Below are 27,047 nucleotides of genomic sequence, written 5' to 3'. Positions count from 1 at the left end.
ATTGGAGATATTTTTTAAAAAATCACTTTTGATAATACTTTTGAGAACTTTAATTAAAAAATATATTCAAAAATATCCAGGATATCAAGAGGGAATGGTTCCTTATGAGGTATATAGTTATGATGTATACCTCATAAGGAACAATTCCCTCCTTAAAACGAGAAAACTTGTTCGAAATTGTTTATCATTTCGAACAAGTTTTCTCGTTTTTAATAAGAAACTAAAGGCTATGAGGCACTGATTATATATTAGTGCCTCACAGCCTTTAGTTTCTAATAGATAGCTGGGAAACTTTCTCCAAATGATAAGTTATTCAGAGAAAGTTTCCCAGCTATCAAGAGGGAATTGTTCCTTATGAGGTATATAGTTATGATGTATACCTCATAAGGAACAATTCCCTCCTTAAAATCGTAGACATTTTTATACTTATTAATCAACCATTCAAAATCATATTCCTCTGAAAAGTTATTTTATTAAAAATTTAGAATTTTAATAAATATAGAGTTTGAATTTCATACAATACCTATATATTTTCAATAATGGAATTTGAAAACCATTCTCAAAAGTTCTCAGAAAACCTTTTTTTCATTAATTTTAAGAAATCTGAGTATTAAATTAAGTGATAAATTCGTTTGACACTACTTTAATTTTTAAATTCAAAAAATTATATGTGCTTCTTAAAATGACTCAAAAAATTTTTATTATAAAATAATATATAATATTAAAAATCCCACAACATTTTTTTACTTTACATAATCGTACTTCCTCGACGATTAATTTCCACTCAATTTCTATCGTTGACCGAACTTAGCATGCAACACTATTACCCATTTTGAGATCTTGAATGCATTTAAAAAGTTTTGAAACATGATTTCTTATAATATACATTCTTGTCTATGAGTTTTCATCTTCGATACAAGTTGTAAAAGCAGATTTATGAAAACCTATTGTTAGAAATATTTAAATAAATAATTTACCATTAATTTTTGACTTTTGCAACTTTTTCATGACCATCTACCTATTGTTCGAACCTCTATAGTAATAGAATGTAGAACTAATTAAATATAATCAATAAAAAAAATTTAAGTGATATTATAAGGGTTATATGTGATGTTATCAATATGACATGATATTGGGGAACCGATAAAATTGTGATGTGAGACAAAATATGATATTATTAGGAACTTATTAGATATCGAAATCGACACTAGTCATACATTTTGGTGAAAATATCATAGACCATCTAGAATAGATGTTTTCAATATGGTTGCGCAAATCTCAGCCCTCAATAACAGTTATATGGGTCACAGCAAGTTCAACATTAAAAATTTTTGACGTGCAAAATTTATATTTGTCGGGAATTCAGGGTAAGCATGAAAAACTATGATTTTGCTTTTAGTTGATATCGATATTTTGTATTTAATGCAAAATTAATAAATAAAATTTAGAGAAATGGCAATCTGATTCTTGAATGTCAAAATTTCGATCAACTTGACTGCAATTTTTCAATACTTCGGTTTAAATATTTATTCTACATTCCGCACATGTTGAGACTTAAATTTTATATAAAAAGTGTTCGTATTGAATGTATAAATCCAAATTTATTCCAATTGAGTTGCAAAAAAATTGAGAGACTTTCAAATACTATTCAAAAATTGAATGCTAAAATGAGAATTATCGTTATCGTCTTCAACTTGAATCGATTTTTTGGAGCTTCTTGGTTAACGAAAATCACAAATTATATTAAAAATAGTATACAAATATGATATCAAATCAGAATCTATAAATAGATATGGGCCTTTCCATATAAATTTTGAACATTAACGATAGCCTTCGCTTGGCCGGACCGTAGACCCTTAAGTTAAAATATAAAAAGTGACATTCCAAAATTTTTCATGTCAAGTGATCGAGAAAAATTACTTGATGATTTTAAGAAAATGGATATTAGTGCATTTCAACATTACGACTCAGATAGGATTCTTAAAAATGCAGATATTATAAATAAAGCATATCAATTTGCTAAATCAGATGAAAGAACAAAAGATCAATTGCAGGACCCAAATGATTTTCGAGTTCCAAAGTTTCCTTACTTAGTCAGCTTAGATCCCGAACATATGTCAAGTATATTTATTCTATTTCCTGGATTCGATCGTGAAATTAAGCGAGCTGTTCAACAAGTTGTTTTAGTTGAAATTGAAAGTATCAACACGTATGAAGAAATCTTTCAACTATTTGGCAACCCAAATGGCCAAGCTCCTACTGACATGAAAATCAAAAAACTGTATCCAAATCTGAGTTTAGGAAAATTTTTATTTACTTTCGACGTTTATATCAAAGCGGCTTTCCTCTCTCAATATGGAAAGGTTTATCGAAAATTATATTATGTCTACTCGCCTTCGTTTTTAACTGATATAAGCCCAAAAAATATTTATCTAGTAGGTGAACAGTATCAAGATAACGAATTCGTTAGCCGAATATATACAAAAATTAACTTGAGCGCAACATTCCTAAAAGTTTATTTCACAGAAGATTATTATCCTTTAAATTGTATCACAGTAATTCCATACACCATTTATTCTTTCTTCAAGTCTTGTTTTCGCATTTCAAGCAATAAATATGCGAAATTGAAAGATAACTAAAATAATTTCTTTAATCGTTTGCAAATTCTAATTTTCATGAACGTTAAAAGTTCTGAAAATTTGAATGCTTGCAAACAATTTTTTTTGCTTGAAATCTTAAGGGTGCACTTACGCCCCTATGACAGGGCCTTCAATTCAGATATTTAAGGTTAATTTTCAATAACGCTTCACACCAGTTGTCAAAAATTTGAATTTAAGTCAGATGGGCGTAAGTGCAGCCTTAACAAAATCATATTTGTGTGGTCTATCGAAAAAAGCCGTAAAGCCAGATCACATAAGTATTTTAAAGATCAAAATAAACATATATCATTATTTGTTTTTCACATTTTGGCAAAAAAGCATGAAATATTTACCGTTATTTTGACAAATGACCCTGGCGATCATATAGGCATATTCAGAAAGTATATTACGTGCCAGAAAATAAATATGTTACAATCCAAAATTTCAAATCTCAAAAACTGTTAATTGAATCTCCTTGAAATGCCGCACATGTATCATCACATCTATATATACGAGCATCATGAAATCTAACAAAAATTCCTCTGCATGCAAGGGTATTTTGGGAAGAAATCTGAATATTTCAATCATATTTAACTATTATATGATATCTATCATATAAATGTCTATCATAAATGTCTTATTTGTGTTTCTAGATGCACATCAATATGAATCTACGCCAAAACGATCTAGTCTTTCCTGTAGGTTCTGTGAACTAATTCTCAGCGGATATGATATTCACTGCATGACTAGATATATGTGAATGAAATACTAGTAAACATAATGCTTTTTGAAATATGATATAAATTATTAAATTTACTCGAATTTTGAATTTTAGATTGGGTTATATGACTATTATAATATCTGTTGAGAACTAGCTCGTTGGACCTACAGGAAAGACTAGACCGTTTTGGCGTAGATTCATATTGATGTGCATCTAGAAACACAAATAAGACATTTATGATAGACATTTATATGATAGATATCATATAATAGTTAAATATGATTGAAATATGCAAGTTTTACTTCAGAATGCATAAAAGTTAATGTTTCTTAATAAGATAACTTATAATAGTTTGGATTATATTAAGCAAAATTGTTTACATTGTCATTTCTAAGAATTTGTATGATTGTTCCATGCAAAATTCTGAATTTTAGTCAAATTTTGTGTGATCTTATTCAAACCAGAAAATAAAATACACAAATGGATATATTTCACATACGAATAACTTATAATTGATGTAAAATAGACATTGCTTTCAAGTGGGAGACAAGGATAAATCACAAAAAATGACATTTTAACTTTACAAAGTTTACATATGTAAAACGGCATATTTGACACTTATTTGCCAATTACCCAAAAAAAAGTTTGGCGCCAAATCGCAAAAGTGTCATAATCACATGGTAGACTACAGCTGGTGTAGCCGCCGACGATCCACTTGCTGGGATGCTACGCAGCCTTTGATCTGGCCAATCTTAGTGCTGCTCCATCCACATCAGCAAGTGATTTCGGCGGGAGATATCCATTGAGTCTTCCATGAGAGTTCCACAAGCCAGAAGCGCAATATCTGTGTAGTCTAACTGCTAGGATATAGTAGCTAGGCTGTGTAGGTATTGCGCTTCTAAGGATATTAGTTATCCGTTATTGCCCTCATGCATTTGTGCTACCGCCTTCTGGTCCCCAAAGGACTAAGGATTCTGTAATTACTCGAGCAGGGCAAGGTACTTCCGAGATCTCTCATTTCTTCGAAAGATCTCGGAAGAACCTTGCCTTAAACTACTCAATTACTGTTCCCTGGTTTTCAAAGAGCCAGGGATTATGTAGTTGATCTAATAAGGCAGAGTTCTTCCGAGAATGTAAATTTATTCGACTAGGACAAAGTTTTTCCGAAGTCTCTCATCAAATAAGAGACTTCGGAAAAACTTTGTCCTAGTGTAATGTAGTTGTTGTACCCTGCCAGCAAAGAGCGAGAGAATATGTCTGTAATTCGTTTATGCTGAAGTTATCTGGATGTCTTTCAAATAAGAGAGGAAATCCAGATAACTTCAGCATAAGTTAATGCAGATGTGGTTCTCTGGCTCTTTGTCGGCCAGAGAACGAATAAAAAGTTTATTGAGTGAGTAGGCTCGATGAATGCCTACTCAGTGCAAAGATATATTTTTTGTTATTTTTGATATATCTTAAGGGTGCACCCGTATGTACGTTTATTTGAGAGGAGGAGGATTACCCTCTCAATTTTGAGGGATTCGTTAGTTTATTTTCTCGATGAATATGCAATAAAATTTGATTTTTACCTTATCAATATACTTCATATAATATACACATGTTCATGTAAAAACTTTTTTCCAAAATCCTCAGGAATTAAGGGATTTTTGAATTTTAAGAATTTTTTTCGAATTTTTTCGAAAAAAAAATATTTTCAGAACAGCCTTAACGGCTAAGATTTAGGAACAATGTTAAGTATCAAAAAGAAAGGAGGTCTGATATAGACAACATATATCGTTGAAGGTTGAAAAAATCTCTAATATTTGAGCCCAAAATTTCAAATTTTAATTTTTTGAAAAAAGAGGCCACCCGTATGTACGTTTATTTGAGAGGAGGATTATATCTTTGAAAGGGTGAAACATTATGAATATGTTAATTATATAATAATATGTATTATTATAAAAAAGAAAAAATAAAGCACGTTAAAATTTTTCTTTCTTGATTTTTTACAAAATCTACTTAGAATTATGCAAAATATGACTAAATAATTATAAATTTCAAGTTAAATTTTAATTTTGATAAATAATTTAAATTTCAAAATATCAAGTTCAGTTCGACTATGTATGTAGTAATTCCTCAATAAAGTGCCAAAACCCTATTAAAATATATGAACATTTTCAACATTTTAATGTTTTTATTTAAAAATTTGTTGGAATATGAGCTTCAAACAATTATTATGTAAATAAAAATAATTAAATATATGTATTTATTCGTATTACAACCGTAGTAAGTCGATTCTTCCTTTCTTCTACTGAGGTTTGAATTTGATTTCGAATTGTAAAGAGATTCAAAGGGAAAATACTAGCGGATAAAAACTACCTCCATGAAAGGGTCAGAATGGAGTCAAGTTGTATTTTTTGATATTTTTTGCTTTTCGAGCCTAAATAGGTAGCCAAGATAATGCCTAAAAATAAGGTTCTAAATTCTGAAGTTTACATGATCCTCTCGTGTGCACCCTGAAATATGTTGTGAATTATTCTTAAAAAAATTTAAAAAGCTTCTAAATATCATATATTAAAACAACAATAGTAAGGAATATAAAATGCATCATAATGTTAAGGAAAATCACTTAATAAATATTATGATAAATTTGAAAAATGAGATGAAAGCATATAATATATCATATATGTATTCTATTTCTCACAGTGTATTGGTTTATCATGCTTAAAATGCAAAGAAGTGCGAAAAAATTAAAATTGAAAAATATTAGCAATTACAAATCAAATTTTGATGTTTTTCTACATTAGAATTCATACTTGTTTCATTTATATTAGATTTGCAGAACATATTAAGGTGCTTCTCGGGAAAATTAAGAAGATTTAATTAAAATTTTGAAATAAGTTTGAGTTCAAGGATAATGATGTATATGATATGAATGCACTCTCATTGAGGATGTATTTAAGCTCATGTTAATTTTTCATGATATTTTTAGAGTTCGAAAGTACCCAAAGTACAAGGATTTTTTTTAGAAAAAAGGAGGATTAAAAAACCGTAATCCTCCTTGTGCACCTTAAGGGTCCACTGTAAGGCCAAATAAGGTCTATCGTCGTCCCAAAAATATTGCTCGAGATGGTGTTTTACTAAGGCCCAAAACTTAAAAAAACACAAAAAAATTAACTTTACTCTTTTGAGATCCTTATCAGATGCATCAATTTGATGCAGTATCGCAGTTCAAATCTGATTTTTTAATGTAGATGTACTCTAACATCCTTTAAAAACTGCAAAATGATATTAATTAAGCTTTTCATTTCTGTATCATACACGAAACAAAATCGTTCATTATACTAAAATTTATCAAAGTTTGATTAATGAAAAAATAATATCTAAATTTTTACATTGAGTCGGCTATTGATATGGTTAATATTAAATCTTGTAAAAATTGGCATTATCCAGAATAATACCCACTAAAATACACAATTTTTTTTAAAAAAAATTTTATCAATTGTTATTGTATATCTTTATGATAATGAATAAAATGCTTATTTTTCATAAGTAAATACATAATTTATACTTAAACACAAAAAATAACACGAAAATTTTTGGCCAACATATCTAAACTAAGGATAATGGTTTGAATATATAAACAATAATACTTTGTCCAGGGAATTAAATTTGTGCTATCCAATTGTCAATTCTTTGAATTTTTTTTAAATGCAAGATATCCCGGCATTAGCCTCAATAAATATATATATTATGCATCATAATATTAGTTTGTAATGGCATTAAAGCGAAATTCCTAATTTCTTCTCAATTAAATTCCTTGAAAAACATTGGAATTAATGATTGGAAATAGGTCAAAAAAATTCCTAATATAAAACTTATACTTAAGATAAAATTAAAATTCGAAAATATCTATTTTTCAAAACACGCATCCAAAAGCGAAAAAAATCGAAAAAATCATGTTCTTATAAAACTCACTGATTTTGCAATTTTTATGAGATTTGAAGTGATAGAATATATTACCATCTTATTGAAACATATGCTTCATTGTTGTATTCACATAATATTAATCAGAACACTAGGAAAAGTGGATTTTCGAAAAATGACGATAACGATTATTTGCAAATCGCCTCTCAATTTTGAGAGACTTTCAATTTTTACAGTGGACCCTTAAAAAAAAACATAATTTGATACTATGATTGTGTTTTAGCATTGGAAATAAAGAATACTAAAGGAATAAATTAGAAATTCATTGAAATAGTAATTTTAACTCAAATGTCATAAATTTCAATTCTTAACATGAATACAAACGCTTTTTAAATAAATCATAGCAAACTCTATTTCGTGTGAAAATTGCCTACATATCTAAAAATTAAAAATAATTAATTTGTATTAGAATAAAACAAACAAAATATTTATTCAAATTACATATCCTTTGGAATAATATTGTATTTATCGGCAGCGCGCAGATATAATGAAAAATTATTCTGAGCTGTTCGATCAATTTCATTCTTTCTTGCACGAAGATTGTCACCTCCTACTCCTATGCATTTGCTCATTGAAACTTTGACTTCTTGGACGGTTGAAAAATATAAATATTCAAACCAAAGTCTGTAACCTATTGCGACACCAATATAGTATATAATCAATGAAAATGTTGATCTCATCCAATTTAATTTATTAGTTTTCTTACCAGATGTATTTGCCACAAAATAAGAAGAACTATTTGGAGAAGAAGTAGAAATTTCGACTGTATAATCCGGGTTTCTCTTCTGTACATCGTTAATTTGCTTGGCCATCTCTTGTTGCGCTCTTTCTGTGAAACAACAGTTAGTTGCAGTGGTAACCTTTAAACATTCGGAGTATTTGACCTCTGGGAATGGTGTTAAGTCTTGCCACGTATCGTAATCGAAATATATTGGCGAAATTTCTCTTGATTGCTGTAAATTATTATTTGGACGACGCAAAATTTTAACAACGGGTGGATTTCCAAGGCTATTGCATATTGCTTCATGGAAATTCCTTGTAACAGGCGTTTCTGTCAATTGCAAAATGAAAACTCTTGCGCAATGGAATTTGATAAAGAGTAAGATTAATAAGAGTATAAAAATTACGATCTGGAACCATACTTCGTAAGAATTTCTTCTCATAGAGATGATAATTCCGTAAAGAATGTTAGTGAGGAAATCAGAAACAGCAGTACCGACTAATTTAGCGGTCATCCTAGGGGAATAGCAAATTGCGAAGTAGCACACCATCGTAGGAACAGCAAAAACAATAATCCTGCAGACTTCTCCTAATAGATAATGCTCTTTCATTCAACTAAAAAAGTGACAGTTTCAATGAATCTTCAAGACTTCCGGCAATTACTCGAACTTCAATTGATAGACCAAGATAAAACGAGAATGGAAGCCGAGAAGACGTATTTCAGCTTTCTCAAAGAGGATTATTCAAGAATTGTTGCAATGCATACGGAAAATCTCTTTACACCAGGCTCAGTACGTTTGAAATCACTATCATTGATTCATTTATCCTATTTATATCGGAATTTTTCAAAAGGAAAAGGGCTAGTCCTTTCGAACGAAATAAATGAATTTATGATAACAAATATATTGAATTTTTTTCAAGTTCCTGAATTTACTAATAACGAAATGAACAATGTTGCATTTACAGTTGCTCTAATTAGCGCATATTACGTTTCTAGAGATCCGAATGTAAATATTCCGAATCAATTGTTATCTCTTTGCCACGATTTCGAATCACATCTCTTTCAACCATACATGACATGCCTATCACAAATTATCATGAGAATACCTTCAGACCAATTAAATTTAGATCCAGAAAGTTCTTTACAACTAGTGACAAATTGCCTTCAACCATCGATTGATCCGATATACTCTTCATCAGCAATGAAAATTTTATTCGCATTAGTAGAAAATGTCGGTGCAGTCGACTCATTAAAAAATCTTGCGGGAAATATATGCCAGGCGATATCTAGTTTTAGCGGGGACACTTTATTTCAAGCACTATCAGATTTAAACATATTTACGCCGAAGCATTCGGACTTCTTTTCAGATATTTTAACAGATATAATCCAAGTTTTACTAGAAATCTCATTAAATACAGAAAACGCAGAGCAATCACGCATGAAAGCATTACTAAACATGAATATCCTCATTTTACAGATGCCTTCCCTTTGTTCAGATTTTCTTGGAGATATTATTGAGGGAATCATTCGAATTGGATGCGAAGTAACAATAGAAGATTATTTATTATCAGATGAAGACTTCACATATAGTCAATACGCATTAGATCGGCTTGGAGAAATAATATTAGACGATACTTTAGCTCCTTTAGCGATTTCTATATGCAATGAAGCTGTTAGTCAGCTTCTATCCTCATATATATGGGAAAATACATATGTAGGCATAGTAATTCTCGAAAAAATAATTCGAGCGGGTTCAGATTACACAATATCCTTTTTAGGGGACTATATTTCACTTATACTACCACATGTTACTGACGAAGCTCCAATAATACGCACGGCAGCTTGCAATACGCTCTCAATTGCTTCGACAATTTACCAGCCAACGATACAGAACCAATATGCGTCAACCATCATCCCAGTGTTTGTTCAACTGATTGACCAGGACGCAGACGAGAAGTCTTGCTGCGTAGCAATACGTTCTCTCTCCGAGTTTTGCCAATTTTGCACTCCGACCACTTTAGAAGAATATTGCGACCAAATATTGGCGGTTATTGTAAACCATGGCCTTGCCGATGGCAATGAAGATTTCCAGTCAAATGTTATAGGTTGTGTCAATGTTTTCATTCCGAAACTGAAGAAACCTTTTCTAGATAATTATAATCAACTATTGATCACAATTATCTCGAATCTTCAGACAATGACCGATAAGCCGAATGTCAGAGCAAGAACACTTGAAATGATTTACCTCAAAAACGAATATTCACTCATGACAAATGAAATTACAGATTTAATGTCACTTTTCTTGTCATGGGATTGGGAATTATTAAGTATTGATGAATATCAGAACCTCACGAAATGTGTTCTATCTTTTTCCATGTTCAACACCCCGGAATTCATCAATTTCGCACCAGAAATCATGAACAAATTAATTTTGATCCTGATGAATGCGAAAAATCCAACAGTTCATCCGGAGTTTCAATCAGATTTCATCCAGAACTCAGATACAATACCATTGCTTTGCGATAACTCTGTCATCGAAATCTCAAAATCCGAAATTTCGAAACTAAAAAGTACAATTTTGACAATTGACAGAATTTTGTCAGTTATCGGAACTCAAAATTGTATCACGCCTTTTTGGGGACAGATAAAGAAAGTATATGGTGATTGCATGCTGTTAAATATATACCCGACACTTCCGGAATGCGCTATACATTGTTTCGTGAGATTCTTTTCTTTGTACAACGAAATTGATGACGAAAAACACACAAAACTCCAAAAATTTGGATCAACATTTATTAACATTTGTCTTAAACTTGCTAATATCACTGCGAACATGATGATATTGGCAACAATTGTAAGACATTTGAGATTTTCTGTTGTGAAACTCGCAAATTTCGGAGTTTTGGATTCCCAAAATTTGTTGAATCAAATTTTTCAAATTGATGAATTGGTCGAGAGCAAAATCAACAAAAAAGAAATGATTGACACAGAAAGAGATTGTCTTGATAGTGAAATTGGTGAATTCTTGGCAATGTGGTTAAAACTGTTTCCAAACGATAGCGAAACCGTTTTGTCAAATTTGATTGAAAAATATCCGATTAATTTTGAAAACACGAGGCCATTGACATTAGATATTTGGGTTCTTTGGTTTACAATCAGTCAATGCCAAGACGAGCGTTTGCACAGTGATTTAATCAAATGTGTTTTCAATCAAACAGGATCTCCATCAATTTACGTGACATTAAATGCTTTTTTGTGTTTAAATAGATTGGCTAGGTTCACTCAACTTAATGAAGAAACACTACAAGATGCCGTTGTCACTGTTATCTCTAGTTTGGATAGAAGTTCTATTTCAAACAACAAAGAAATTGTTGGTTCTGCGATGATTGCTTTGAGTTCACTTTTACAAAATTTGGAGAAAGAAACAAATGAAAACTTATTAGTTTTTGTTGACAAATTCCCATTGACAACCAATTTTGAAGATATAGATATTACTTATTCGTATTTCCTTTCTCTTATAGAATCAGAACAGTTCCAAATGGATAAGAATTTAATGCAGATTTTGATCAATGTTATGGTTTTTGTTTCAAATAATGAAATCATTTCATTAGAAAATATGAACAGATTAAAGACAGTTTTCCAAGGAATTACACAAAATGAATCACTTGTTCATGTATTAATTGACTTGCTTCAGAACTCAGATATGAGTACTCAGAAAGTATTCTCTTCAATAATGTAATTATATTTTTATTGTTTAATTTTTCTTGTTATTTTATTTTCTTGTTTTTATATTATAATATACTTCTAATTGTTTATTTTTGACTATCTATTTTATATTTAATAAAAATATCTCTTTTATACAAATACTTTTTTAAATCATCTACTTAAGGCTGCACTTACGCCCATCTGACTTTAATTCAAAAATTTGACAACTGGTGTGAAGCGCCATTGAAAATTAACTTTAAACATCTGAATTGAAGGCCATGTCATAGGGGCGTAAGTGCATCCTTATAACGCATATACGCCCGTATGCTATGGTTTCAATTATATTGTTTAAGGTTAGTTCTCAAAGCAAGGTGAATATGATATACTTGAATTTCTGGAAATAAAAGCAGAAGTTAACAACAAACGAAATAATAAATTTGATATCTTGTTTTTAATTGTTTCTCTTATTTCTAGAATATTTTATGCTATCATATGATAAATGCAAATTAATTGATAGATCGGAAAAATTTTCATAAAATATCATTTTCGAACAGAGTGTACACTTTCTGGCACCATTTCAAAGTTTATAAGATTTTCTTTTCTTTGACTTTTCTTACCCGAATTTCATTTTATTGAGAATATGTCAGAAAAACGATTAATATATAGACATGGTATTTAGAAAATACAAAAAACACAAAAATAATGATCATATTTCAAATCTGAATAATCTCAGAATATAATTTCTTATCTTCTTTCTTATGTGAATTGCGAAGTTCATCCATAAACTCACGTACTTCTGTAGTCTTCCATGCTGCTTCTTTTACTTTATTAAATGCAAAAGAAGACTCAAGAATTTTAGCTTTCTTTTGATTAGAAACAGATGGAAGATATAACCATTCTTTTCTCAAATGAATTACATTAACACATGCTGTTCTATGCAACGCACACAGTTGTAATACAGCTTGGTAACTTCCATCGTGAAATCCACTTTGTTTTAATAAAGCAGATAACAATGCAATTGAAGGTTCAACTGTTGGAATTTTCGAAATATAAGAAACAGCCAAATCAAGGAAATCTCCAGAAGAAATATGTTTTGCAAGGATTTGTGAAGGAATAACAAATCCATCATCTGATTTAGTGAGACATACTTTGTAAGCAGAAGTTGTATGTGAGTTACTCATCTTAAGAACTTCAAAAAGAATAGATCTAAAGTATTTTGCTCGATACTTTTCAAGTTGTGGATTTTCAGAAATAACGTTGAGCATAAAATTCAAATATTCTTCACAATAAGAATCAATAAAAAGATGCCAACAATCAATTGCAAAGTCAATGACATCCCACGAACTCTTTTTTGAGGAAAATTTTGATAAAGGGATTGACAAAATTTGAATTACATCGGAAGGGGTATGAGGAATAAACTTTCTTATGTAATTCAACATGTTTCTTGTCAATGAATCTTTTTCCTTTTCAACAATCAGTTTAATAATATTAAGACATCTCATGGAATGGTCTTGTGGAAAGACAGGCATCTTGTCTAATATACCTGACTCACTGAACGCTCCTATAATTGTCTTTTTCTTGGCAAACAAATGCTCCAAAGTATCCAAAATTTTTGGAATAAAATCTTTCGCTGTTTGATCTTTGAAAGCATTTGCAACTCCTGAGAAAAAGATCTGAGCATTCTGGAGAGTAAGTGAATGGGCACATGCAGAGAAGTTTTCTATGTAATCAGGAATAGAAAACTGTTGTAATCTGTCGAATCTTGGTCTTAATTTTTGACTTGATTCAGTTGCAGCACGTTTTATGGCTGATTCTGAGAAAAGGGGTGGACGAGGGGCATCAGATGTGTTGGACAATGCGAGTTTCTTTGTAGCGAATGAGAGTTCGTCCATAAAAATAGAATAATTCGTATTTTGAAATACAACATCGCCGTGCTTGAGTTCTTTGACGATATCTGAAAACGTTGGACGTTCTGATGGATTTTGGGACCAGCAACGAGTGACTAAATGCTTGATTTTTCGTGGAGTATCATCTGGTAATTTTGGACGTTTTCCTGCGAGCACCATTTTAGCAATTTCGGCATCTTTGTACTTTATAAATGGCATTGTTTCTGTCAACATTTCAACAATAATCATACTAAAGGCATAAACGTCAATCTTTTCTGTATATTCAGATTTTTCGAACAATTCTGGGGCCATCCAATTTGTTGTACCTATTTCTAACGTCATGAGTTCGTGTTCTTCTGGTAAAACTCTCGATAAGCCGAAATCGCAAATCATTGGGAAATTTCTATCATCTAGAAGTATATTCATTGATTTTAGATCTCTGTGTATGATTCCTAAGCTGTGGATATGTTCCATTCCAACAGCAATTCCATACATAATTATTGATTTTTCCGTTGGAGTCAATTTGTTATTATGTTTACTCTTATACAACTTTTGATAGAGTGATCCGTTTGGTATATACTGTGTAATAATCGAATATGGATAATATGCGGTCCATCCAACAATTGGTAAACAAAATGGATTTGTACAACGTATTAGGACTTCTATTTCTCGTTTAAATAGCAAAAGATCATCACCTTTAAGTTCTTTGAAGAACAGACGCTTAATTGCGCATCGATATCCAGAGGGTTCGTGAACTCCGTAATAAACTTCTCCAAATCCACCAGAACCCAATTTTTTGCCGATATCGAAGTCTTCTAGGCAAACAATAAAAGATTGTAAAAGTGGAGTAACCTCATGAAATATTGATGTCATATTTATGGAATAAAATCTAACCTCGTGAATAAGATTAATAGTATTTTTGCAATAAGTGCTATATAATTAACAATTATTTGGATCGATGAATATCGAGAAATATTACATTTTTAGGGGGAAACTCTTCAATAATTAGGGGAATTGCTAATGCGTTCCTCGTTCGACCCGCAGAAATTATTGATCAACGAGAATGATACCAAGGTTTCTCAAAAGTTCTTAGAGATATATTTCGGATCTGCAAGTCAATTAAGTCTTCCGCGGTCTGAGGAACTCGAAATTCCGACAAATCAGTTATTGGATTTGAAAAACGAACTTGCCAAGCTTAGAGTTTCTTTGCAGAAATCTAAGCTTCAATATCAGAGCGAGATTCAGCCGCTTAATCAGGCTCTGGAGCAGTTCCAAGCCACGAGATATTTGAATCAAAGAATGAATCAGACTATGACACCAAATAAGTTTGAACAGATGCCTAAACCAACTCCATCGCAAAAACAGTCTGCTCAAAATAGAAATATGGTGAAAAACGAAAAACTCAATAATACAAACAGAGGTTCAGAACGCAGTGTACGAGCTCTTCGTGACCAAGCTGAACGAGCTACAGGGAACCCTCTAGATATATGGTACAGATCTGAGCCTATGTTCGCAGCTTTGCCATCAGCTGAAGAAATTAGCGCCGTTTTTAAAGCAACGATAGATAGATCATTACAAGGAGCATCTTTGACATTATCACGAGTTACAGAGTCCCAAGTTCATTGGAGTCAGACTCTTCTTGAAAAAGTATCAAAACTTATGAAGGATAACAAAAGGAATTTAAAACTACAACCACCACCAGGTCCACCTCCTTCGCCAGATGATATTTCCGACTACTGGATAGCTAATCCTCCTCCTTTTCCAATAGAAAATATGCAAAAGAGAAATTGCTCAACCATGCACTACCTTTTATCATCATTAGTTGAAACCAAACCGATAAAGCCATCTACACCTCGCAAAAAAGATCAATTTCTCCCTTTGAATGTTTTGGCGCCAAAATTAGAATTCGACAGATACTTATGCCTTGACTTTGATGATCGTCTTGGCCTTGAGCTCAAGAGTATTGGGCTCGACAAGAACGATGGCCAAAGTCTCAGTCATAAAGATACATTTGCAGATGAAGTCGCCAAACACCAAGCACAAATCAGAGAACTTATACCACGGGTCGAAGAGAGTCAAAAGCTGCTTCTAGATAAACTTCCTCAGTTCGCAAAACTCGAAGAACAGCATTTTTGGGAACAACAGTATTACAACGAGCTTTTTGCTCTCTCGCAAAAAAAGGGCCGCAAGAAATAGACAAGCGATATTATGTAAATTGTGTTTATATTCTATATTCGAAATTTTTTATTTTTAGATCTGTTTATAAATCTCAAGAGTCCACTTACTACTTTCAGGCATTATCTTATTTTTTTTCTTTATGGTTAAGGGTGCACTTACCACTTTGTAACATGCTCTTGCTAAATCAATATAATAGCAAAAAAGTATAACTGTTATACTAGGCATAATATAATGATTTATAATAACTTTTCCCGATCAAAAATAATAACTTTTGACCTTAGAATATTGGGATAAAAAGCTTGTCTGTCAAAAAATTTGATAGAATGTCAGAAAGTGATAAGTGCATCCTTAAGATCTTCTTATAGCATCAGTATACACATAATTTTTATAACAAAAAAGTATAACATCCATATTAGATACTAATAACATTTTACAAACCATAAATATTAGCAGTGATCGTGTGATTTGCGACCAACACAAACTTTTTTCATTAAAAAGAAACAAAAGTAAAAACCAAAGTTGTTTAATTGAAAAAGTTTAATACCCATGTATATTATAATATAATTTATACACTTCTGTTGTAGAAATGTCTTTTCCAATTATGCGCAAATAACGGTCATTTCCAACATAGGCAGTTCTTCCATCTGCAAGTTTTATTTTGCCTGAAGCTGCATTAAAATCAATTTGGTTGGAACCAGATTTAATGAAGGCATAGACTTTAGGATAAACTATAACCTTTGGACAAGGATATTTACCTGAACAGTACGGATCGGCTTCATGAAGAACTAGAACACGATTGTCCTCTAGTTGTCAAGAATGTCAATCTCTATGGCGATACGCATATCTATCATATTCTCTTGATGCAATTAAGAAAAGAAAGAACATGGAGAAATGTCAAATATGTCATTTGACAAAATCAATAACTATTTCACAGAAATTGAGACATGTTCTCAATTTCTGTGAAATAAATTTTGACTTTTGTATACACTTTTTCCAATAAAATTTCGAATTTTTAAATTCTATTCCAATAAGGTTAATTTTGAAAGAGTATAGAAATTATTTTGCTAAAATTTCGTTTGAAATGGTGATTGGAATAGAATTCCATCATTCTTGCTCTTTTTGAATTACATTCAAAAAGAGCAAGAATGATGTTAAATTGTTTGCATCTGAAAATTGAAAGATCTAATTGAAAAAGTGTATATCCAGTCTTAGCATGTCTGAGGACATTTTGGTATAATTCTTCTAAAATAACTATTTTTGAATAATTTACGTTTGAGTGGATGTGCATATAATTCCGGACATAGCTTTTTTGAGAGTCGACTAGCTTTTGAGCCAAAAATACTATTTCGAATAAACAATGATTTATTTTTTGGCTCGTTTTACTATCTAATCGGTTGGAGTCAGATTTAATGAAAGCAGAGACTTTGGGAAAGAATGTGAATATTTGATTTGTAGAAGTTATTTATCGAGAATGAAATAAATATTGCAAATAACGAAAAATAATGGTGCAGATTAAGAGATTATTGGTAAATAAAACAAATAAGATCAGCTTTCGATTTTTCGAAATATATTAGATCTTGGAGATAAATTTTTTATGCTGTTGAAGCTACAGTTTCATTTGGTCATACTCCAACCCCTTGTCGTTGGGTATTCGTGGAGTTATGGGCCATTAAAAAAAAGGAGGATTACGACTCTCTCAATATATGAACATGGAGCCATAATATAAGCATCCGGATGACAATCCTATTGCCTTAAACTGTCCTATTATTATCGTGCCGTTTCTCATCAATAGATTTAATCAAAATTCATAAATTTTATCAGAAATCTTTGTAGTCACTGCTTTCACATTTATAACATATGATATATTTCTTCTAATGAATTTAAGTGGTAAGTTATATGGGAAAAGGCAAATATGTCCTTTATAAAAATTATTAATGTCCTTTATAAAAATAATACTATGAACTAAGAAATACCTACAAATATTATATCGATATATACATCTTGTTGTATCAGTTGAAAATGAAAAAAGAAGAAGAATTAAATTCAATTTTCAAAATGATCAAAACAGAATTGATTAATTCAAAAGATGAATTCAATAGAAGATGGAAAAGCCGCACTTCATATTGCAGCATATCATAATAGCAAAGAAATAACCGAACTTCTTATTTCACATGGTGCAAACATCAATGAAAAAGATAGAAATGGAGAAGCTGCACTTCATATTGCAGCACGTGAAAATAGTAAAGAAACCTTCGAAGTTCTTATTTCACATGGTGCAAATATCGACAAAAAAAGAACTAATAATTGAGAAACCGCACTTCATGTTGCTGCACGTAGAAATAATACAAAATTGCCGAATTTCTCATTTCACATGGGGCAAACAATGTTTTTACATAAGTACTAATCTTTTTCTGGTATTTTCGAAGATGAGTTTTATTAGAAATAATAATAATAAAAAACATAGTTAAACTTTTCCACTGATTCTATACATAAGCGATTTTTTGCGCATCACTCAATTTTTTATGGCCATTCCTTAATTTTTATTGGATACAAATTAAAACTGGCTGCGTGATTCATACAATTAAATATACTTTATAAAATTAGCCGAATTTGGAACAACCGTCCTAATTCTCATTTTTATTTGGGCCTATTTTAAAAACATTTAGAAAGAACTGCAATTGGAAGACTCATAAATGGGTCCAAAAATAATCATATACCTGAGAATTACACTTTTCCGACATTTTTGTGACGCTTCGCGCCCCTGATAATACTAAATAAGCTCAAATAAATTTAACCAAAAATTGCTTGGTCATGTATGTTCGCAATTTAACTTTTGTTATTTATGAAAGTTTTTGTAGATTCATATATATTTGCTATCAAAGTTGATGGTGAGTCAAAAATTATTCTCAAAATTAATGTTTCTCCATAGGAAGAAGAAAACTAAGAATTATTATTATGGGCTTTTCCCGAAATATAAAGACTATATTGATACATTTAATGCACTATACCAACTTAAATCAAATGATGAGAATGAAATTAACAAAATTTATCAAATGATCAAAACAAATCTAATAGACACGAGTTTATTTACACCAAGTAAGATAATTTACAAAATATCTATGATTATACAATTTAACAATCGCTTTTTACAATCTTATTGGAAGATTATAAAACGAATTTATGATGAATTTCATCCAAATCAAATAGATAATATTCCAACGCATATTTCTTATTTTTTTTATAAAGAGTATGGTGTTATTTTAAGAGATGTGGAAAAAATAGATTTTGAATCTTCCTTTTATCGCAAAGATTTCTCATTATTTGTTCATGAAGACAAAACAATTTATTCGGCAATAATGAATGATGATAAGGAACATTTTATAGTTTTCATAAATGAAGAAGGATTTGACCAAAATCAAACAATAAATAATGATTTTTATCCATCTTTAATTAAAGAATTATCATTACTTGAATTATGTTGTTATCATGGGGCAGTTGATTGTTTTAAAATTTTACGCTCGAAATTTAAATCAGAAATAACTCAAAAGTGTCTTGAATTATCATTTTTGGGCGGAAAACCAGATATAATAAGCGAATGTTTGAAATATCAAGAACCAAAAATGACATTTTGCATGAAATATGCTATAGTTTCACACAATATTGACTTTGTTTCATTTTTAATGAATGAACATTATGAATTCATTAATTTAATTGATTGTGGAAAATATAATAATCTTCAAGCATTTTTTATATATTTGGATCAAACAGAGAATATCAACGAAAGTTTTGTATATTCTCCTTATTTCGAAATTCCCTCGTTGATTGAATATTTCATTCAACAAGGAGCCGATATAAATTTTAAAGAGAATATTTCATATCTGACAGCACTTCATAATGCATCTATCAACAACAGTAAGGAAATTGCTCAATTACTTATTCATCATGGCGCAGATATCAATGCAAAGAATTGCTCAGGAAATACAGCTTTATTTTACTCTGTGAAGGAAATAAGTAAAGAGATGGTAGAATTCTTTATTCATAATGGTATAAATGTCAATATCGAAAACTTTGTGACTTTGTATTACCTATGCGGTTCTAGAAATATGAATATTATAGAACTACTTGTATCAAGTGGAATCAATATTAATTCAGTAAATAAAAATGGGCAAACCGTCCTTCATGAAGCAACAATATTTTCTCAAGTAGAATTAGCATCTTTTCTCATTTCACATGGAGCTAATGTTAATATAAGAGATAATACTGGTAAAACACCTCTTCACCTTGCTGGAAAATCTCCAAATCCTTTTCTCGTAAAACTTTTTATTGAACATGGTGCTGATATCAATGCGAAGGATAATGAAGGTAAGACAGTAATTCATTATGCATCAGAAATATATATTACACAAGTCTTGCAGATTCTTATACCAAATGGTGTAGATATCAATGCAACAGACAACAATGGTAAAACAGCTCTTCATATTGCATCAGAAAGAAACATGTATAAGATAGTAAAATATCTTATTTTAAATGGGGCAGACATTACTATCAGAGATAAAAATGGAAAAATGGCTCTTGATCTCGCAAAAGAAAAGAATCATAAAAAAATCGCAGACATTCTTAATTACCCCGAAAAATATTTCAAAAGTTCTCGGGGACTATGTTATATATAAATTAAATTAAAGCTAGAGTTGTCTCGAGATATAAACATTTCATTTTAAACATTAAACATTACAGTTCTCCGGTTAAATATAAATCATCGACATATTATTAAGTTTTTGTTTGAATTTTATGCTTGATTATTGATAAACACAATGATGCTTTATTTTTGAAGATATGGTATATCATATGCATCTCATTGAAGTTGTACAGATCCTTCCATTGCCACTCACATTTATTATCATATATAAACTATAATAGTATTAATTTGAATTGTTTAACTAAAAATTTAATGGAGTTTTAATGTTACTCGTGGAATTTTCCTCGCTTCAATATAACGTAAATATTCAATTTACATTCACTATTTTTGTTAAAAAAATTCTTGCACAAAATTGGGACATCATCTCAAGTTCTGTTTACCAGAAGATATTCTCTTGATTATTGGTGATAGTCAATCTTATAATTTTCTAAATATTTCATATGTGGTCGAAAAATCAAAAATACTTAAAAAGATTTACTTATAAGATATCATTGATTTGAAGGATTTCAAATAATGTTTAAATTTCTAAAACAAAAAAATATCACTTTTATTTATTTCGGTTGTTGATTCTTAAAATCATCAATAAACTTTTGATCTCGAAATTTCATTTCATCAGTATATTCGTCACCAACAAATTCGTTGATCAATAGTTTGTCTTTTGTATAAATTTCGACTTCAACTTTTGATTCTTCATCATTATCTTTGTCGTTTTCAAGGTTTTTGGCAGGTAATCTCGTGAACAAACATGTAACAGTTCCTTCCTTAGAGAAATCGTAATCGAACTCTTCTTTCTCGGCGTTATCTACCAATGTGAATTTCTTCTCTGGAATTCCTTTAAGAGATGCAATGATCTTCCTTCCTCCGAAATCTTGGATGAAGAAAATGATGGAGCATGGAGGTCCTGATTTCCTCTTGAGGACAATCTTCGCTGTCTGTTTAGATGGAGATGTGATATGCCACTGCTGAAGTGTTGTCAATTTGTTCTTGAAGATGTTGCCGAATGTATCAATCTTAGCTTCGATTTCAGACTTCTCTAATTCGTCTTCTTTCAGCCTGTCGAGATTTTCCAAACCGAAATCTTCGTATGAAGAAATTTCCAAGTTGTATTTGGATTCTGTTGACAGCTCTGGAGCGAAAACACACAATGTCCAGTCACCGCGACTGAATCTGTATCCGAATGAGTCTTTCTTGGAGGTTGTTTCGAAGAATGCATCATCAAGATTTGTGACGAAATGGGCAATCCTTCCTTTCTTCTTTTGTAAAGCAATCATGTGTTTTTCTTTGTTTTCTTTTGACAAAGAAATAGCACATTCTGTTGCTTTCTTGAAATGCAATTGGACTTGTTTCAAAAGAGTCAATCCATTTCCGGATCCGAAGCAGTTATGACTTGAATCTTTCTTTGTCAATTTGCCTTCGAATTTCTTAGATGGAACTGTTTCGATTTCATCACTTTGTTTCATATCCAATTTACCATAAATTCGTGCTTCTGGTTTGATATCATCTCTTGATACTTTGATCTTCTCTTTATCACCAAAGTATTTCTGGTAATCTGATCGTTTACTCGTCTGTTCCTGTTGACTTTCTGTGTCAAAGTAATTATCGAGTTTGACTGAGAATTTGACATTGACTTCTTTACCTTCTTCTGTGAAGAAACCGATTGCGAATGGATTAGTGTTGTCATCAATGTCAATTCTCATTTGGCCGTTTCCTTCAAACAATTTAGAATATCTTGCGAAGAAAACTCTGTGTGTAGAAACTGTAGGAGTAACAAAACAAGTGACAGGAGAATCATTTGACTTTGTTACATCGATAAACATTGTTCCTGGTGATGAACATGTAACAATAAATTGAGGAGCTGTGAAAACATTGTGTGAGTCAACTTCACATTCATCTCCGACTGTTGATATTTGTGACAATTCTTTCTTTTGTTTATCAAGAGGTTTAACTCTTGACCACATTGCTTCTTGGTCTTGTCTCTTCTCGTATAATTCATCGAGATATTCGACCATTGTTTTCTCTTCTTCGTCATCTTCTTTCTTCGGTGGTTTCTCTTTGTTGACTTCGTTTCTTGTTTGTTCGATGAAAACTCTGTCTTTCTTGTAGTCATCGAGTGGATAATCTTCGGATTCATGGTAACCTTCAACGAAATCATTTTCTTCTTTAACTGTGCTTGTACTTGAACTTGAATCTCTCCTTTGTTTCTTATGCATCTTGTCAGAACTAGAACTAGAGCTAGATGAACTTGAATCGTAATCATCAATGTGGTCATCGATTTGTGTGATTGAAATAGGATATTCTGTGTACAAAGAAAGAGAAATCTTTGTTGAAGACTGGTGTTTCGTTAATCTTGTAACACAAAGTGACCATGGTAATTCCATTTTAGGAACATCGAAAACGAATAATTCACTTCTTGAATTAGCTTTCAATTTGTAGAAACAGTCTTTAACTCCTTCGTACGCGCATTTAGCTTTCTGACCATTGTTGTCTTGCATGAAAGCTGCGATCTGGAGATTTGGACCTTTCTTGTTCTTCAAGATAACATAGATTCTTTGTGCAACTGGTGACAAAACTCTCCATTGTGTTAAAGGAGTCAAATCGCTCTTGAAAGGAGAGATTCCATCTGCACCACCAATTGAACGCTTGGAATCAAGTGTGATCTTCAAATTGTTCAAGTAAAGATTCTCGTAATCAGGAAGTGGAACTTTTTCAATTGAAAATTCTGTTTCGCAGTGAATTTCCAATGACCATTTCGTGTCCTTTCTTTTATCTTTTTCGCGATGAACACAAAGATGCCAAACACCTGGTGTTGGATCGAAATAGAACCTTTCGTACTTCATGTTTGTTTCGAAGTACTCGTCCTCGCCAACACCGAAATGGTCAATTGGATGGAATGTCTTTTGCAAGGCAATTCTGTGTTTAGTTTCTCCATCATGTCTAAACACGAAATACATTCTTTTCATGTCATTTACAGTCAACTTAAATTGCTGTAAACATGAGAGGCCTTCGATTGTTCCGTAAGGAGATCTGTCATCTGTCCAATCAGATTTCAAAATACCATCGATTTTTTGAACAAAATCATTTGGTAAATCTTCAAATTCTGTCACTTTTTGAAGATTTATTTCCTGATCTTGACAAAAGATTTCGATGTCGATTTTGAGGTCTTTGTTCATTACGTCTCTACTTACACCGAAAACCAATGGGCGTCTGAGATCAGTGACTTTCCAACACCATTCTTCTAAAGGTGCCAATCCATGGATTCTTTTTGTTACAAGGAAATAATCACGTAATTTTCTGCTGACTTTTCCATCTTTCATCGCGTGGCCGAGGAAAACAGCAACCTTTGGACCAACCTTCTTTTCGCCATCTCCTTTCTTGTCTTCCTTTCCGTACTTCTCCTTTCTGACACGCATGTAAAGTTTTGTCGGTTTTTTGAGGTCAATTTTCCATTGTTGGCTTGCTGACACGTTTTTACCTTTTCCAGGATATCTTCCGTCCATTTCACCTGGAGAAAGAGTGACAGAGAGCTCGGCTTTGTGCATGTGCTCGTAATCTGGGTCAGGAAGAGGTTCAATGGTAAATTTGCATGGTGCTCTCATGCGAACATAGTAATGAGCTGGTTTATCTTGTGTATGTTCACGTGCCATCACTAATGTGTATGGTTGTGATACATCTTTGACATCCCAGATATCCGAAATTGTTTCATCAGAAGATTTGATGACGAAATAGTCTTTTCCGGCTTGGCTGACCTTGGTTGACTCGTTTTGTTCCATGAAAACTGCATGGCTGTGATGAGTTTCGCAAATTTCTTCGAAAAGAACTTCGACTTTGCATGGTTCTGAGAAAGTAACAACGAATTGCTTGAGATTTCCAACAAATGGGCCATTGCCAAATAGAGTACGACCATCGTTGTCGCCTGGTTCTATATCAATTTCGGCGGATTGTTGATACCAGCCTTTAAGTAATGGTTTACCGGCAGAAATTGAAGCGAAATAGGAGTTAAAATCGCCATCGCTGATCCAGAAGTGGCCACCTTCTTTGTATCCGACTTGGCGCTTAAATCCAATCGCCCATTTATCGGACATGGCTGAAAAATTGCCATTCCAGTCATCCATGCGGCCCCATGGATTGCGTAAATGTATTAATTTGTAGCCTCCGACTTGGTTGAGACCAACAACAGCATATGTATGGTCTTCGATTAGGCCAAGTTTAACAGCTTCCTCATTTTTGTCAATAGATGCGTAAACATCACCGTTAATGTCGAGTAGTTTTTGAATTTGTTCGGATGGAGTTTCCTTTAAATCTTGTAATTTAATTGATGTTGGAGAATATCCAAGAATATGATAGCAGGATGTAATTGCTGCACATCCCTTAACAGCCCTGCAGCTTCCAAGCATTTTGACATATGCTTTTTCGATAAGTGCAAACCAGTAAGAATCATTTTCTGTACGAGGGTAAGAAAAGATTGGCTGACCTGGCTGATCATCTTTTGATTGTGTAAAAGGAATGAGTGTATCAATAATTACATAAGCCGGTTTTTCGAAAATTTGGAATTTAACACAAACACAGCCGGTGTTGATGTCAATAGGATCTTGAAAAAGGGCGCGGACATTAGCTGGTTTGTTTGTCATCTGAATTAAAGTTGATAATAAGTAGCAATCGGATAATTCTCCTTGACAAATTCCGTACTCGTTGATATCATCAAAAATATTAGTACCATATACTTCTTCTATTCTTTTCCATTCAGCATCCTTTAAAATTCGTGCATCCTTTGGATTGATTTGTTGCTTAGGATAAAATGAAGGGTCTTCGTATTTTTTCTTTTCTTTATGGCAGTCATTAATGATCTTATTGTACTCTGCCAAAGTTGCATCAGCATTTTTGGACAGGGCAAACAATTTTGCGTGCGAAGACTGCATTTTGTCAGTTAACTTCTCAAACAACCATAAAAACGCTTTTTTACACTATTGCTAATTTTACCACCGACAACATCTGTATCTAATGGAATGTAAAATTCATGAACTATTTCGGTTCAGATTCCCAAATTTATCCAGAAATTGAGCAATTTTATTTCCAAAAAATCAATTCATATGAATCAGTAAAGAATATGACATTACACATTATTTCTGATATTTTCGAGTTCACAATGCCATTGTGACGCCAATTTTTCATTGGCCCAGATTTGCATAGTGCTCTCTGCAAATAAATTTGATTTGGCATAGTAAGGGTCTTGCCGATTTGGTTATTGATAATAATGAATAAATCTGGTATTTTTTAATTTTTCAAAAAATCAAATTTTTGATGATGATTAAGCTCAGTGTAAATTTGAGCATACTTCACCATATCATTATAGTTTGACCATAAAGCTTCCAAAAATTAGGAAATTTTATTCATGAAGGAAAATTTAGGCTTAATCTGTATAGATAATTATAAATACCTATAACTTATAGTATAACTCAACTAAATGAGAAATTATGGTCCAAAAAATAAGAATTTACCAATAGCTTATTGAGAATTTTGGAAGTCAGAAAACTCTCATTCAAAAAATTTCATTCAAAGTCATATTTCTACAAAAATAGGCAATTTTTAATCTACGTAATTAAAAGTAAGGGTTTCGTTTTGCTAAAATTGTCACTTTTATAGCATATTTGTTTTTGGATGTTTTGCGAAACCAAAAAAAAACTATGATATACAATGTGTGTGTAAAGAAAATACTTTATTTACTAGTTAAAAAATCATTTGGTATTGATCAAGTTATTTTTTCTGGATAAGATATTATATGGATAATTGGATAGAAAATACAATTATATAATCTTGTACCTGATTTAATTAAGCTAATTGTCATCAGAAACTTGTAATTTTTATGAATTTCAGATTTTCTTTTCATTACTGCTTTTCTTAATAGGTCAAGTTCTTATTTACGTTATAAAGTATGATATTTACAAATATCAAGTTATCATGTTTTTTGAGAAATTATGAGAAACAAACAAAAATGAAAAAGATAGGAATAGCAATGAATAGTGATGTGGGTATAGCAAATGTAAGAGATATGAATGCAAAGCAATCAGTATTTAGGATATTGACCATAGATTTCGAAAAAAAATGCTGCATATTGAGCGAAAACTATGATTATATTATAAGGCTGTCATTTAAAGCATAATGAAACTATTCCCTTTTCATTTTAATCGAATAAGATAGTAAAGATTTTTGAATTAGCTAGAAACTGATGAGATGTTTTCACAAATCAGATTTTTAATCTCTATAATGCATAATTCACTCAATATCTCAATTTTGATATTGCGAGATATTTTTGCTATCGGTTTCGCAATTTTGACACAATAGCAAGAGGGTTCTATAAGCATTATTATCAACGTAGAATCTGAATATCATATCAGAAAATGTCGCAAATCTGACATTTACCCGACCAAATAGCAAAAATAATTGAATACTTTTCGCCAAAACTTTAAAAATCGATAAAAATATGAAATATAGATATTAAAGAGACTTTTTATATAATATTCTAAGGATGCTAAAA

The 27,047-nt window shown here is 31.5% G+C and overlaps 8 protein-coding genes across 8 annotated transcripts, besides 9 other annotated features; 5 read left to right on the top strand and 3 right to left on the bottom strand.

Moving 5' to 3' along the window:
• Positions 1-1,635: 1,635 nt before the first annotated feature.
• Positions 1,636-1,856: a mobile genetic element.
• A 39-nt stretch (positions 1,857-1,895) lies between these two features.
• TVAGG3_0228550 (uncharacterized protein) lies at positions 1,896-2,639 on the top strand (the record flags this gene model as incomplete). Its single annotated transcript, XM_001324506.1, has 1 exon — positions 1,896-2,639. The coding sequence occupies one exon, from the start codon at positions 1,896-1,898 to the stop codon at positions 2,637-2,639; it is 744 nt and encodes a 247-aa protein (XP_001324541.1).
• A 97-nt stretch (positions 2,640-2,736) lies between these two features.
• Positions 2,737-2,863: a mobile genetic element.
• A 1,958-nt stretch (positions 2,864-4,821) lies between these two features.
• Positions 4,822-5,859: a mobile genetic element.
• Positions 5,860-6,417: 558 nt separating this feature from the next.
• Positions 6,418-7,512: a mobile genetic element.
• Positions 7,513-7,766: 254 nt separating this feature from the next.
• TVAGG3_0228510 (uncharacterized protein) lies at positions 7,767-8,660 on the bottom strand (the record flags this gene model as incomplete). Its single annotated transcript, XM_001324505.1, has 1 exon — positions 7,767-8,660. One exon carries the CDS (start codon positions 8,658-8,660, stop codon positions 7,767-7,769), a length of 894 nt encoding a protein of 297 aa, XP_001324540.1.
• Positions 8,661-8,698: 38 nt separating this feature from the next.
• Positions 8,699-11,907, top strand: TVAGG3_0228500 (importin beta family; the record flags this gene model as incomplete). Its single annotated transcript, XM_001324504.1, has 1 exon — positions 8,994-11,789. One exon carries the CDS (start codon positions 8,994-8,996, stop codon positions 11,787-11,789), a length of 2,796 nt encoding a protein of 931 aa, XP_001324539.1.
• Positions 11,908-11,934: 27 nt separating this feature from the next.
• Positions 11,935-12,061: a mobile genetic element.
• A 355-nt stretch (positions 12,062-12,416) lies between these two features.
• TVAGG3_0228480 (protein kinase protein) lies at positions 12,417-14,614 on the bottom strand (the record flags this gene model as incomplete). Its single annotated transcript, XM_001324503.1, has 1 exon — positions 12,469-14,514. One exon carries the CDS (start codon positions 14,512-14,514, stop codon positions 12,469-12,471), a length of 2,046 nt encoding a protein of 681 aa, XP_001324538.1.
• A 42-nt stretch (positions 14,615-14,656) lies between these two features.
• Positions 14,657-15,847, top strand: TVAGG3_0228470 (uncharacterized protein; the record flags this gene model as incomplete). The annotated part of the gene is made up of 1 exon (XM_001324502.2): positions 14,662-15,837. The coding sequence occupies one exon, from the start codon at positions 14,662-14,664 to the stop codon at positions 15,835-15,837; it is 1,176 nt and encodes a 391-aa protein (XP_001324537.1).
• A 115-nt stretch (positions 15,848-15,962) lies between these two features.
• Positions 15,963-15,995: a mobile genetic element.
• Positions 15,963-15,995: a terminal%2Cinverted (terminal inverted repeat of tvBac_53III transposon ID:TVAGG3_0228460).
• A 144-nt stretch (positions 15,996-16,139) lies between these two features.
• Positions 16,140-16,171: a mobile genetic element.
• Positions 16,140-16,171: a terminal%2Cinverted (terminal inverted repeat of tvBac_53III transposon ID:TVAGG3_0228450).
• A 1,734-nt stretch (positions 16,172-17,905) lies between these two features.
• Positions 17,906-18,127, top strand: TVAGG3_0228440 (cyclin-dependent kinase inhibitor 2C-related family; the record flags this gene model as incomplete). The annotated part of the gene is made up of 1 exon (XM_001324501.1): positions 17,906-18,127. One exon carries the CDS (start codon positions 17,906-17,908, stop codon positions 18,125-18,127), a length of 222 nt encoding a protein of 73 aa, XP_001324536.1.
• A 1,048-nt stretch (positions 18,128-19,175) lies between these two features.
• TVAGG3_0228430 (spectrin binding) lies at positions 19,176-20,489 on the top strand (the record flags this gene model as incomplete). The annotated part of the gene is made up of 1 exon (XM_001324500.1): positions 19,176-20,489. The coding sequence occupies one exon, from the start codon at positions 19,176-19,178 to the stop codon at positions 20,487-20,489; it is 1,314 nt and encodes a 437-aa protein (XP_001324535.1).
• Positions 20,490-21,014: 525 nt separating this feature from the next.
• On the bottom strand, positions 21,015-25,436 carry TVAGG3_0228420 (calcium-dependent cysteine-type endopeptidase protein; the record flags this gene model as incomplete). Its single annotated transcript, XM_001324499.1, has 1 exon — positions 21,067-25,431. One exon carries the CDS (start codon positions 25,429-25,431, stop codon positions 21,067-21,069), a length of 4,365 nt encoding a protein of 1,454 aa, XP_001324534.1.
• Between the last annotated feature and the right edge of the window lie 1,611 nt (positions 25,437-27,047).

Source organism: Trichomonas vaginalis, chromosome IV (assembly GCF_026262505.1).
Source record: "Trichomonas vaginalis G3 chromosome IV, whole genome shotgun sequence".
Classification (NCBI taxonomy): domain Eukaryota; phylum Parabasalia; order Trichomonadida; family Trichomonadidae; genus Trichomonas; species Trichomonas vaginalis.
Note: the sequence above shows the minus strand (reverse complement) of the source record. Positions and strands in the feature narration are given on the sequence as shown.